The following is a 13,250-nucleotide window of genomic DNA, read 5'->3' on the forward strand; positions in this document are numbered from 1 at the left end:
AGTATCTGGCAGGGGGCGGTCGGATCCCACCAATCAGACATTGATGGCAAGGAAAGCGGTGATCTCCATGGCGACTAAAGTCCATAGTGCAGATTACACAATATGAAAGCTGCGCCTGTGTGTTTTAGGGATTGTTACTCCAGCAATTGTCTGCTATATTAAATAAATAATAATAATAATCATCTAATAAATAATTTTCTACAATCCCGGTATTGGTAGCTGTATATGTTCTGCACACGGAGTTGGTGTTTTGTTGATATTTTATTGCGTTTTTCGCCTTTTATTTGTATTTATCACTCGCCGCTCAGATTCTTTTTTGTGCCTCTTTCCTGTCACACCGCACAGAATTTGGCTCTAAAAGTGCGTCCTCCCGCGGGAAATCTGCAGTACTCTCATTGGCTGGCTTGTAGGAGTACTTGCCAGTGGTTGGTCGGTGGCATGGTGTGCCTCTCGATGATTGGATAGGCAGTGCGTGGCTGTGATTGGTCGGGCTGCGTGCACGGTTCTACAGTGTGGGCGAGAACGTGGTGCGGACGGGATCAGACACCGGGCGGCTGCAGAGAAAGTGAGTGACCGGGGAGGCGGAATATGGGGGGACGGATGGTTTTATAAAGTTGGGGATCATTTCATTATGCAATGGGGGGATTAGTCCCTGTTTCTTTTTTCATCTGTCAGGATAGTGATTTCTGGGCCACCTCTGTCGTGAGACGCGGGTTGTCAGGGGGGACTTTTATTCCGAGACACTGGTTGTCAGGGGGGCTCTTATTCCGAGACACGGGTTGTCAGGGGGGACTTCTATTCTTAGACACAGGTTGTCAGGGGGGACTGCTATTCTGAGACACGGGTTGTCAGGGGGGACTGCTATTCTGAGACACGGGTTGTCAGGGGGGGGCTTTTATTCCGAGACACTGGTTGTCATGGGGGGGGCTCTTATTCCGAGACACGGGTTGTCAGGGGGGACTTCTATTCCGAGACACGGGTTGTCAGGGGGGACTTCTATTCTGGGATACGGCTTGTCAGGGGGGACTTCTATTCTGAGACACGGGTTGTCAGAGAGGGGCACGTCTGTGATAAATGGGTTATCGGGGGCACATCTGTTGTGAGACACGTGTTGTTGGGGGGACTTCTATTCTGAGACACGGGATGTCGGGGGGCACGTCTGTCATGAGACAAGTTGTCGGGGGGGGGGGGGCACGTCTGTCGTGAGACACAGGTTTTCAGAGGGGTGACTTCTATTCTGAGACGGGTTGTCGCTGGGGGGCACATCTGTTCTGAGACACGGGTTATCGGGAGCACATCTGTCGTCAGACATGGGTTGTTAGGGGGCAGTGTCTATTCTGAGACCCTGATTGTCAAGGGGGGCAACGTCTGTCGTGAGACACGGGTTGTCAGGGGGGCACTTCTATTCTGAGACACGGGTTATCGGGGGCACATCTGTCGTGAGTTGGGCGGGACTAATATTCTCAGACACGGGTTGTCAGGAGGGCATATCTGGCCTGAGACACTGGTTGTCAGGGGGGACATGTCTGTCTTGAGACTCGGGTTGTCACGAAGGGGCCACTTCTGCCCTGAGACTCGGGTTGTCAGGTGGTGGGCACCTTCTCAGGACCCTAGATGCCAGGGATGCTGCTATTGGCACCCAGCAGCGGTTGAGTCGTCCTCTTCTATCAGACTGGTAAATAATTCCTGGGCTAGCTGGGTGTAGTAGTGCAGCCGGACACTTGGTTCCATCCCCGGGAGCTGTAGGAGCGGCCATATTAGTGGTGACATAACAGAGAACCTGACCGAGAGGACGAGCCGCATTTTTCTTCTTTCCCCCCTCCCATATAGAGAGCGCTGTTGTTGTGTCTCAGACCTTTGACACCTGGCATGGCCGACTATTTCTTTCCCAACTTTCTGCTGCCCTTGAAAAGTTATTATGTAAGACTTGTCCTGAGCGGATCCGGGCGGCGTGACGGTCGTGTTTTCTGACCCCATTTCTCTGTGAGCGTCTTATTGCCCTGAGGATATTGAGACGTTCTCATCAGGTCAGCGCCTCGTCAGAAATGACCCGCCTGTAATGAGGTTGTTAACAGGAACATTAGTTTATAGTTCTGTTTTTCAAGGCAGCGGGTACAAAGGTGGGTGACAAGATGCCCATCACAGGGAGGTTCACCCTGATACCACGCAGTCCATTCATCTGATTTGGTCTTTAGTCCCTATGATGCATGTTTAGGGACTATTAATGACTAGTATCGGTATTAAGGACGGGGATCTGGTACCTATTTTGCTTTAACGTGACTGTACAAGATCCCTGCTTGCTGTCGGTGAATGGGAACGTTCTTGTTTCAGCCTATACAGGCCTAATACGTCTCACAGTTGAGGGTTTTCTGTAAGGGTATGTTCACACGGCTTATTTTCAGCCGTTTTTCGGGCCGTAATCGCCCCGAAAAACATCTGAAAATACGGGGGCTGAACGACTCGAAATATCTGCCCATTGATTTCAATGGGAAAAACAGCGTTTCTTTGCCACAGGGCGTTTTTTTTAAGCGGCCGTTTGTAAAAACGATTCGTAAAAAAAAACGCCCCATAAAAAAGAAGTGCGTGTCCCTTGTTGAGACGTTTTTCGATGTCTCAAAATAGAAAAAACGCTCCAAAAACAGCCGTAAAAAACGCTTGATGCATAAAAAAACGGCTGAAAATCAGAGGCTGTTTTCCCTTGAAAACCGCTCCCGTATTTTACAGCTGTTTTTAGTTTAGCGTGTGAACATACCCTTATTGTTACCATATTCGGTCGCATGTCTGACATGAAAAGCTGTATGTTTCTAAGGGCGACCAGTAGAATTTAGAATGCAGCTCTGGATGTGACTGGAGTACAGAAAGAATTTACTGAGTAATTAGTCCATACATTTTCCACCCTGGTAGAAAATCTGACTTATTTTTTTGTTTCAGGGGTGAAGTATCTGAGGCAGGACAATGGCTGACTCCCCAGTGATCAATGGCGGGCATGTCGATCTGTGGCCATCTCATAACCAGATGGTGCTGGAGCCCCTGGAAACGAATGATCCAGAGGTAAGAAACTGTATACAGTAAAAGTCCTATAATCTGGCAACTTCTGGGCCATGGGACGCTGGCTAATTGGAAATTCAGTGTGCGTGCGTGCGTGCGTACACGTACACTTTCGGGGATGCTCCGTAGACCCAACATCCCTTGCTGGATTATTAGGATTTCCAGACAGTCAAGTGCCGGATTACTGGACGTTTACTGTATAAGTCCATTATTTATTTTGTCCTTCACCTGTTTTTTTTAGATCTTGTATAGAATGGACATATTGTTGTGTTTCTAGGTGTACGAGATTATCCGCAAGGAGAAGCACAGGCAGCGGTACGGGCTGGAACTTATCGCCTCTGAGAACTTCGCCAGCTGCGCGGTTTTGCAGGCTCTCGGCTCGTGTTTGAACAACAAGTATTCAGAGGGTTACCCAGGACAGAGGTGAGCGTGCCACGCCGTGTAGATTTCATTGTAATGGGCAGGGCTGCAAGCTCATGTCGTATCTCTGTGGCTCCAGGGTCACATATAGGAATGTACCATTAAGTCCGCAGCAAGTTCCACCCAGATTACGCAGATCGTGTTTAATTTGGTGCAGGGTGTCGCCCGGATTGCCGCTGCGGAGGTAAAAGAATACCATACTCCCGTCCGCTGGTCTCCCGTAACGACGAGTCCATGCTTCCCCGGGTGGTCCCTGTGGTCTCTCATGAGCGCAGCTCAGTGGAGAAAATCTGCGACGAATGCGCATGAAATATGTCTTCCCATTCTTAAATAAATTAATTTTGAGGGGTCGTCTTCTTGTAGCTGTAAAAGAAATCCAAGCCGTCTGTACAATGGAGAACGTCTTGTCATGGTATTGACGTTTTAGAAATAGAGAGTGCCCCTTTGACATGACTTGGGAAACCCCAGACAACCCTGTATCCTAAAAAAAAAAATAGCTTCTTCCTATTGGGTGTTGTTAGGGCATGCATTACTTAAGAGGTATGTATACTTTTGAAGCCAATTTTTGCTATTGTTCCATTGCATCTAAAATAAAAGCAACTTTTTTAAAAGCCAACCGTTTGGGTATACAGCTCCTATGCAGCCCTATGTGTCTCCATGGTTGCAGACTACAAACAAACTCTGATCCTGCAGACCTGTGTTACTCCACTACACCTGCCCCGTTTTATTGTCTGTAGGGTATCAAGAAGAGGATTTTAATGTATGTAACTTAACAGGTACTATGGAGGCACAGAGCATGTGGATGAACTGGAGAGACTGTGTCAGAAGAGAGCTCTAGAGGCGTACAGTTTGGACCCACAGAAATGGGGGGTGAATGTGCAGCCATATTCAGGTGAGAGTATACAGGCATCTATGTGACTTTTAAGATTTTGTGAAAGGGATCACAGCTGCTAAATTATTTTCCCCCTTTAATTTCTTATTTCAGGCTCCCCCGCTAATTTTGCCGTTTACACTGCCCTGGTGGAACCTCATGGGAGGATCATGGGACTGGATCTGCCTGATGGGGGGCACCTTACCCACGGCTTTATGACTGACAAGAAGAAAATCTCTGCCACATCCATCTTTTTTGAGTCCATGCCATACAAGGTGAGCAGTCCTTGCAGTCAGTCGACTATTATGCCTCATGCACATGACAGGGTGCGCCGGCCGAGTCCCATCTGTGATCCGTGGAAAGAAAGGACATGTCCTATCTTTCCATGGATCGGAGAATCAGGTCAGTTTTCATGGACCCGATTCACCCGCTAAAGTGAATGGATCCGTGAAAATGATCGGGGGCCAATCGGATGAAAACGGCCCGAGTGGCACATCGGTCGTGTGCAACTGCCATTACACTGAATACATCCCTGTACGTGGCTTATTGAGGAGCTTTTAGCAGTCTGTGTCCATATGGAAAGGTTACTGGTACTTTGAGTTGACTCATTATGAGATTAAAAAACATATAGTTGATGGTAGCCAATCAAATCATGGGAATGAATATAGCAGCAGGAGAGGAGTGTGCGGACCTTGTTGGAGACAGTGACCCATTTAATCCTGTGATATTAGTGAAGACAGATGTGATGTGGGGAGGGGAATGGAATGCCTTAAACAGATAATAGAAGGATCAAGCCTCTCCAACAGCACAGAGGTATTTCAGCAGGCGACTGTGTTTACCTTGTTGGAGGCAGTGACCGGTCCACTCATGTGATGATGTTAGGACAGAGCTGTAAAGCAGTGTAATAAAGTCTGTTGCTGGAAAATGTGATCATTAGACAACCTACATGTCCAGTAACGATCCTTGGCTCTGAGTGGGTTGGTTTATGGGGCTGCATTTTACACGTAGGATGTATTCACGTGTTTTTTCGGTGCTGTTTTTGGCCGTAAGGCAAATCTGCAACGTGTGAATACACCCCAAGTTTATTTTCAATTACTTACCCTGTTTGCAGGTGAATCCAGACACCGGTTATATAGACTACAACAGACTGGAGGAAAATGCCCGCTTGTTTCACCCCAAGCTAATCATTGCCGGTATGTACTACAACTGCCATCATCTATTCACATCATCTCTCCCAAATGTGTTAATAGTTTGCAATACAGTTTAACATGTGCTGAAATGTTTTTGAAAAATTATTTTTCCTCTCTAAGGTGTCAGCTGCTACTCTCGCAATCTGGACTACGCCCGGATGAGGACTATTGCTGATGAAAATAACGCTGTCCTCATGGCCGACATGGCGCACATTAGTGGATTGGTGGCGGCCGGTGTAGTGCCTTCTCCTTTTGAACAATGTGATATTGTCACCACCACAACGCACAAGACCCTGCGCGGCTGCCGTGCTGGCATGATTTTCTACCGGAAAGGTGAGTTGTCCACCTCAGGGACATCGAATGAGAGACTTGAATTCATGCCTGTTGAATTGACATGTTTTCTTCTTCAGGAGTCCGCAGTTTGGACCCAAAAACCGGGAAGGAAATCTTGTACAATTATGAGAGTCTGATTAATCAAGCCGTATTCCCCGGCCTACAAGGGGGACCTCATAATCACGCTATCGCAGGTATGACCCGCCCTTGTACCCCATTAAAGCGGTTTTCTGACAAATGGCCTATCCACTGGATAAGTCAGATCATGGGGGTGCTTGTCCCTGTTCCATGCAGAGAAGAAGCCAAGAAATAAAATCATATATCAGTGGAGAGCATGCACGGCCACTTCTCCACCAAGAACGAGGACTGGACCCCGTGATCAGACGTCAAATTTTTATGCAACAAGTGCCGTTGATGGGGGAACCTCTTTAAAGTGTCACTTGAATGACGCCCGGAAAGTATCATGCACCGGGAAGAGTCAAACGAATAGAACCTGTGCACGATGCTCTCCTAGCGTCATATGGTTGCCCTGGCCAGCGTATCTCCACGCCAGATCAGCCAGGAGATTAGACTTAGAAGGACACTTGAATGTTTTTTCTGATACCTTCAATATTGTATTTTGTTACAGGTATCGCTGTGGCACTAAAACAAGCCATGAGCCCAGAGTTCAAGGTGTACCAGACACAGGTCGTCTCTAATTGCCGGGCATTAGCAAGCGCATTGGAAGAACTTGGTTATCACATTGTCACCGGTGAGTGATCTTCAAGATTCTGGTATTAGTAGTAAGAACTCCATATCACTTATTTTCTAGAAATTGTTTGGAATCTGAAACATTATACGAATGCTGTAGACGTCAGTGGGTATCTGTTTAGTGCGATCAGTTTTCCTCTCTTTGCAGTAGCTCCGTGATGTGGCTAAAACGGGAGAGGATTTTTGTTACCTCCTAATAGAACATACAGATATGGGTTGTCTAATGTGGGAAACCGCTTTTTAAAGGGTAACTAAACTTTCAAAAAACTTTTGACGTGTCATAGTGACTTGTCAGAAGTATTGATCAGTGGAGGTACGAGCACAAAGCCCCCCACAATCGCTAAAACGAAGCGGCAGAAGCGCTGTGCTGCTTTGTTTCTGATCGGCTTTCTTCGGAGCTTCGTACAGGCAGAATAAAAAGTCTCGAGTCCGTACACCGCTCGCTTGGCTTTCCGAGGAAAGCATATCAGATACGAAGCAGCACCCGAGCTCTTCTGCCGCTTCGGTTTAGCAATTCGTGGGGTCTCGGTGCTCGCACCCCCCACCGTTTTAAAACTTCTGACAAGTCACTATATGTCATAAGTTTTTTGAAAGTTTAGTTACCCTTTAAATAAGTTCCTTGGTTTATCAGCATTGCTGGAAGGAAACCTCTGCTCTGTCACTTTACAGGAGGTTCTGACAATCATCTCATTCTGGTTGACCTGAGGAACAAGAAGACCGACGGAGGAAGAGCGGAAAAGGTCCTTGAAGCCTGCGCCATTGCTTGCAACAAGAATACCTGCCCAGGTGAGTGAACGTCTTGGAGGGGTCTGAAGTAAGGAATCCAGCTATGGATATAAACTGACAGCAGGAAATCTGTATCTAATAGATTCATCAGGAACTATACCCCATTAATAATGAATAACAGTCAGGCGGTGCAGCTGTGAAATCCATTTTACAGTGTCACAATGCCATACATAGACTCGGCACCAGGTCACTGATAAATTACATTATTTGGTTATCTACGCCCCTGGCAGGTGATAAGAGCGCCCTTCGTCCCAGTGGCCTTCGATTTGGAACGCCTGCCCTGACCTCTCGAGGATTCAGAGAAGAGGACTTCAAAAAAGTTGCGCATTTCATTCACCAAGGTAGGTCGTAGTTTGTGTTTAAAGGGAATGTGTTGCCAGAAAAACATGTTTTTTTTTTAAAAATTAAACATTTAGTGTGTGGGTGATTAAACATTGTTCAAATTTTTTTTATTTTTTTCGCGAGTCAGGAAATATTATAAATTTTTTCTAATTTATAATACTACCCATTTTTGGTCACTAGATGGAGCTAGTTCCCAAAATTGCAGCATTGCAACATTGGGTTAAAAGCCCTCGCTCTAGTGAGCTCTCAGCATCCCCCCCTCCTTTATCCTGGCTAGTGCCGGGATAAACGAGGGGTTTGAAAGGTTTAACCTCCTACACTGTGTGTCGCCATTTTTTGAGGTAACCCACAGTGTAGTAGGTTTACATACAGTAGTAAACAAACACTAACATACATTGAAATCTCTTACCTGCTCCTGCCGCCGCGGCTCCCTCCGGCCCGTCCGCTCCCTTTGCTGCCGCTGTTCCATGTGCACAAGTCCGGAAGCCGCGACCGGAAGTAGTAATATTACTGTCCGGCCGCGACTTCCGGTCCACAGGAAAATGGCGCCGGACGGCGCCAATTTCGAATAGGACTGTGTGGGAGCGGCGCATGCGCAGTTCCCACACAGACGCCGTACACGGCAGTCAATGGGACGGGAGCCGTTCGCAGTCCCTATGGGACTGTGGCTGCCGTATTCTATGTCTGTGTGTGTCGTTAATCGACACACACAGAAATGGAACAAAAAATGGCAGCCCCCATAGGGAAGAAAAAGTGTAAAAATAAGAAACAGTAAAACACAAACACACAAATGAAAATAAACGTTTTTATTAAAGCACTAACATCTTTAACATATAAAAAAATTATTTGTGATGACACTGTTCCTTTAAGTGGATGTTTCTATACATTCCGTACTAAGGATCCATATGTTAATCACTATTTATATGTGTGGAAGGCCGAATTCAGGCGAACGTAGTATATGTCCGCGGGGTGGCTGTTAAAACAATGGTAGTCACGCAGACGCATGTATTTCAAAGGCGCCGTTCACATGGCCAGTGTTTCGACGGACAGTGTGAAATGGTCTGTTGAAAAATACGTGTCCTATTTTGTTTACGTTTTAACGGATCCCTCCAGAGACTCAAGTTTATCGGGATCTGTGAAAATGGAACCCGCATGGGGTTCAGACCTTGGCTTTTTTGCATTTATGCACTTGAAGAATTTTTTGGGATTTGTTTTACTATCCTTGGCCACCTGCCTTTCATTTTGTATTTTTGCTAATTTTATTACGTTTTTACAGATTTTATTACGCTATTTACAAAGGCTACAGCTGTACCCTCAGATTTGTATTTTTTAAATGCCCTTTTTTTGTCATGTATTGCCCCTTTCACAGAAGGTGTAAGCCATGTGGGGTTTAATTTTAGTCGTTTATACTTGTTACCTATAGGAATAAATTTTGCACTATAATTACCAAAAGTAGATTTCAAAATCTCCCATTTATCATTTGTCCCATTATTTGACATTAGTTCTTCCCAGTCTATATCCTGAATTGCCGCCTCATCCTGGGGAAATTGGCTCTTAAAATTAAATGTTTTTGCCCTCCCAGCCTGCGTTTGGTTTTTACAGTATAGGTAAAATATAACTATATTGTGATCACTGTTACCGAGGTTTTCACGAACATTGACATTCCCAACAAGATCTGCATTATTAGAAATGACCAGATCCAACAGAGCTTCACCTCTAGTCGGGTCTTCCACAAACTGGCCTATGCAACAGGTTGAGGAAATGTCTCCCCTTTGCAGTTGAAGCCGAACCACGACACCAAATAATATCCCAGTAATTAAAATCTCCCATTATCACTACAGTACCCGCCTGTGCAGCCCGCTCCATCTGTTTATATAGCTGACCTTCCATCTCCTCAGTTATATTGGGGGGTCCTATAGATTTTTTCAGTGTTTACCTCCCTTTCTAGTTCCACCCACAATGTTTCAACCGCCTCACAATCTTCACCCTCTATTGTCTCTTTCACACTCCCCTTCATATCACTTCTCACATACAGACATACACCACTGCCTTCATATCACTTCTCACATACAGACATACACCACTGCCTTCATATCACTTCTCACATACATCACCTTCATATCACTTCTCACATACACCACCGCCTTCATATCACTTCTCACATACAGACATACACCACCGCCTTCATATCCCTTCTCACATACAGCACCGCCTTCATATCCCTTCTCACATAGACATAACCACCGCCTTCATATCACTTCTCACAGACATAACCACAGCCTTCTTATCACTTCTCACATACATACACCACCACCTTAATATCACTTCTCACATACAGACGTACACCACCGCCTTCATATCACTTCTCACATACAGACATACACCACCGCCTTCATATCACTTCTCACATACAGACATACACCACCGCCTTCATATCACTTCTCACATACAGACGTACACCACCGCCTTCATATCACTTCTCACATACAGACATACACCACCGCCTTCATATCACTTCTCACATACAGACATACACCGCCGCCTTTCCTATTTGTCCTGTCTTTCCGAAAAAGTGTAAAACCCTGTAGATTTACAGCCCAGTCGTGTGAAGAGTCCGTCCATGTTTCAGCACCACCCACTATATCTATATTTTCTTCCAGTATCAAGGCCTCCAGCACTGCCATTTTGCTTGCTAGACTTCTGGCATTTGTGAACATACACTTTAACTTGCCTTTCAGTTTTTCACTTTTATTATCAGAAATGTGAATATTTGGGCATTTTTATTTTCATTGCTGTTTTGTAACAAAAGAATCTCCTCATCCTGTTGTCTAGTCCTCTCCCCACCGTCTGTTTCTCCCCCCACCAATATAATCTGACCCCTCTCTAACCTGACTACCCCTTTATTTTCTACAGTGTACCTATACTTTCAAAAAACTTTTGACATGTCAGAAATTTTGTTTGGTGTGGTTCTGAGCACTGAGACTCCTGCCGATAGTGAAAATGAAGTGTCAGAAGCACTTAGATGAGCGCTGTACCGCTTTTTCTGATCGGTGTACGGGCTTAATAAAAAGTTTGAGTTTGTACACTGCGCCGAGGAAAGCCGAGCAGAAATGAAGCGATACCGCACTCACCCGAGCGCTTCAGTTTAGCGATTGGTGGTGATCTCAGCGCTCGGACCCCCATCGATCAAAACTACTGACATGTCACTACAATATGGCAAAAGTTTTTTTGAAAGTATAGGTACACTAAGTGGTATTTTATCATTGATATATATTATATATTTTTTTTCCGCAGGCATCTTGCTCACGCTGGAGATTCAGAACGATATGAACCCCAAGGCGACACTGAAGGAGTTTAAGGACAGATTGGCATCTGATGGCAAACACCGAGAGAAGATCTCTTCTCTAAAGGAGGAGGTGGAACAGTTCTCAGGCGCTTTTCTTATACCTGGACTGCCTGACTTATAAATGATCCGCAGCATCGGCCGTTCTTAGCTTTATTAACGTAGATGTATGAGAATAACGGAGGACGATGGGCCGCGCTGTATTCACGTATGAGAGATAAGTCTCCCGGTGTGGTTGATCTAACGCCACATTCACTTCTGCTCTACTTAACAGACACTTACACTGGATAAAGATTAGAAAATGTGATTTTATTCTGTCCCGGCACTTAGTCACACGTTCCTTCTCCACAAGAACAATGTCTTTAGAATCAGAGATGACCTTCAAGACCATGAGGATGAATTTAAAGGATATCTTCAGCCTTACTTTGTATTTCTCCGATGCCTTTAAAATATTAAAAGATACAACTTTGCAAATAGACTTTTCCATCCGCTGCATCGTTCTGAACCTTCGTTGAGAATGGTGCCCTGACGCGTGCACCGTGTGCTAATTATAGCGCCGCTTGGTTGGTCAGGAGGGAGAAAATGGTTGTGGCCGTAGCACTTGTCCGCCGACAGGCGTCACAGCTGCAACCTCCTGGACCTATAAGCTGCAGTGATCAGTCCATGACTTAGTCTTAAAGGGTCTGTTTATGATTTGGAAAATATCTGCTTTCTTACAAAACCCACACCACACTCGTCCACAGGTTGTATGTGGTATTGCAGCTCAGATCCATTCAATTTTCACGAGAGCTAAGCTGCAATACCAGATCCAACGCACGGCTCGGAGTGGCATGGATTCTGGAAGAAAGCAGCCATATCTTTCGGTTTAGAGCGTATGGATGACATAGAGATCGCTGCAGCAAAAAGGGGCTCCTGCTCTGGAGGACTTAATGCGACCATGTGTTATATAATGACCGTTCCCCTGCAGCAACAACAGAGTATATATGTGGCTGCTTCCATTGCTCACCCGCACCATTAGATCATTATAAAAAATTGAGTGAGCTGTTAGCGATTCGTTTCTGGGTGGCAACCAGTGTGGCTACTAGTATATTCAGCTTATATAGAACATATAGGCACACATGCCATTCGTGAGCCTTGAGAAAGCTGGGTCGCAGCTATTTTGGCAGACCTATCGGTTTTCGTCCAGCTTTCCATGGAACGAGCAATGATCAGCCATGTACACGTGAAGCAGAGATAAATCCATCATTTATTGAGGTGGGTTTTCAGTAGGTCAACACAAATTTGGGTTCATGCAGCGTTTTTAAGCTGATGGTTCGTTACACAGAGATGGGTCCTCACATGCACCAATATAACCAGGACAGAGTGTGAAGAAATCTTTGGTACACCAGCTGCACTCCAACTCCTATCATCCTGAAGTTGGTGTAACAAAGGTTTACATTAGTTTTTACGGAGATTTAAAATCGGCAATTGTACAGCAGTTTGCCATCGCAGCAGTGCTGGAAAGCAGATGTTCTATAAAGGTTTGTATTGCTGAAGAGCCTGAACCCTGAGTGTTCTGTTCGGAGTAGAAGGCACTGGAGGAGGCAGGGTACCTTGCAATTAGGTCCTGGCACGAGGTCCTAGCCCTCCAGTGTGCTTTGGCTAAAGGACTATGAGAACAGGAATTAGCATGGACGCTGTGGTGGATACATGTAATCACATCTTCATACGAGCGCTTCGTTCGGTTAGACATTAAGATGTTAATTAGAATAGTTAACGTTCAAAGCGGTTTCACAGTTTTATAAAGGATTAAAACCTATAAATACATTTCACATTGTGTCAATTTACAGAGATGATACGATGAGACTGAACCGTAACACCAGCCGTGCAAAGTCAGTGCTTCCAGTTACAAAGCGCCCTCTTGAGGTGACCAATGGTAAGTACCGACCGCTATTAAACTTGTACAGAAGAAAAACCAAAAGCCAGTCATACCATGAGAAGCTTTCACCAGTGCTCTCCCCAATACATTATACAGATGACTTAATCAACCTCCAGTAGAGGGCGCAATTGCATCAGTAAAGTGTACTGCTGCAAAATAGCTTATCGCATAGGCTCCTCCCCTCTTAGCCATTCAGTAGAGGTGGGTCCTGCTTGTATAATAGGGTGGTGCTCATCATTACAGGTATCC

General features: G+C 45.6%; 1 protein-coding gene across 2 annotated transcripts; it reads left to right on the top strand.

The window, feature by feature from the left end:
• Nucleotides 1-469: 469 nt before the first annotated feature.
• On the top strand, nucleotides 470-11,557 carry SHMT1 (serine hydroxymethyltransferase 1). 2 transcript variants are annotated; one of them, XM_075830619.1, is made up of 12 exons: nucleotides 470-565; nucleotides 2,932-3,051; nucleotides 3,326-3,471; nucleotides 4,245-4,360; nucleotides 4,454-4,614; nucleotides 5,451-5,532; nucleotides 5,650-5,862; nucleotides 5,940-6,056; nucleotides 6,491-6,613; nucleotides 7,282-7,398; nucleotides 7,629-7,739; nucleotides 11,035-11,557. In XM_075830619.1, the coding sequence occupies exons 2-12, from the start codon at nucleotides 2,956-2,958 to the stop codon at nucleotides 11,205-11,207; spliced, it is 1,455 nt and encodes a 484-aa protein (XP_075686734.1). In that variant the 5' UTR covers nucleotides 470-565; nucleotides 2,932-2,955; the 3' UTR covers nucleotides 11,208-11,557. The 2 variants fall into 2 exon arrangements, with proteins under 2 accessions (XP_075686734.1, XP_075686736.1); XM_075830621.1 differs by lacking the exon at nucleotides 470-565 and adding an exon at nucleotides 2,047-2,064.
• The last annotated feature ends 1,693 nt before the right edge of the window (nucleotides 11,558-13,250 follow it).

This window comes from Rhinoderma darwinii, chromosome 6 (genome assembly GCF_050947455.1).
Source record: "Rhinoderma darwinii isolate aRhiDar2 chromosome 6, aRhiDar2.hap1, whole genome shotgun sequence".
NCBI classification, from domain to species: domain Eukaryota; kingdom Metazoa; phylum Chordata; class Amphibia; order Anura; family Rhinodermatidae; genus Rhinoderma; species Rhinoderma darwinii.

What these genes read in the sequence shown, in the direction of transcription:
- SHMT1 (XM_075830619.1), top strand. Translation starts at nt 2,956, where the DNA reads ATGGCTGACTCCCCAGTGATCAATGGCGGGCATGTCGATCTGTGGCCA. An exon ending in TTGAGTCCATGCCATACAAG is followed by an intron (nt 4,615 to 5,450) that starts GTGAGCAGTCCT and finishes CCCTGTTTGCAG; the next exon opens with GTGAATCCAGACACCGGTTA. An exon ending in CCCCAAGCTAATCATTGCCG is followed by an intron (nt 5,533 to 5,649) that starts GTATGTACTACA and finishes TTCCTCTCTAAG; the next exon opens with GTGTCAGCTGCTACTCTCGC.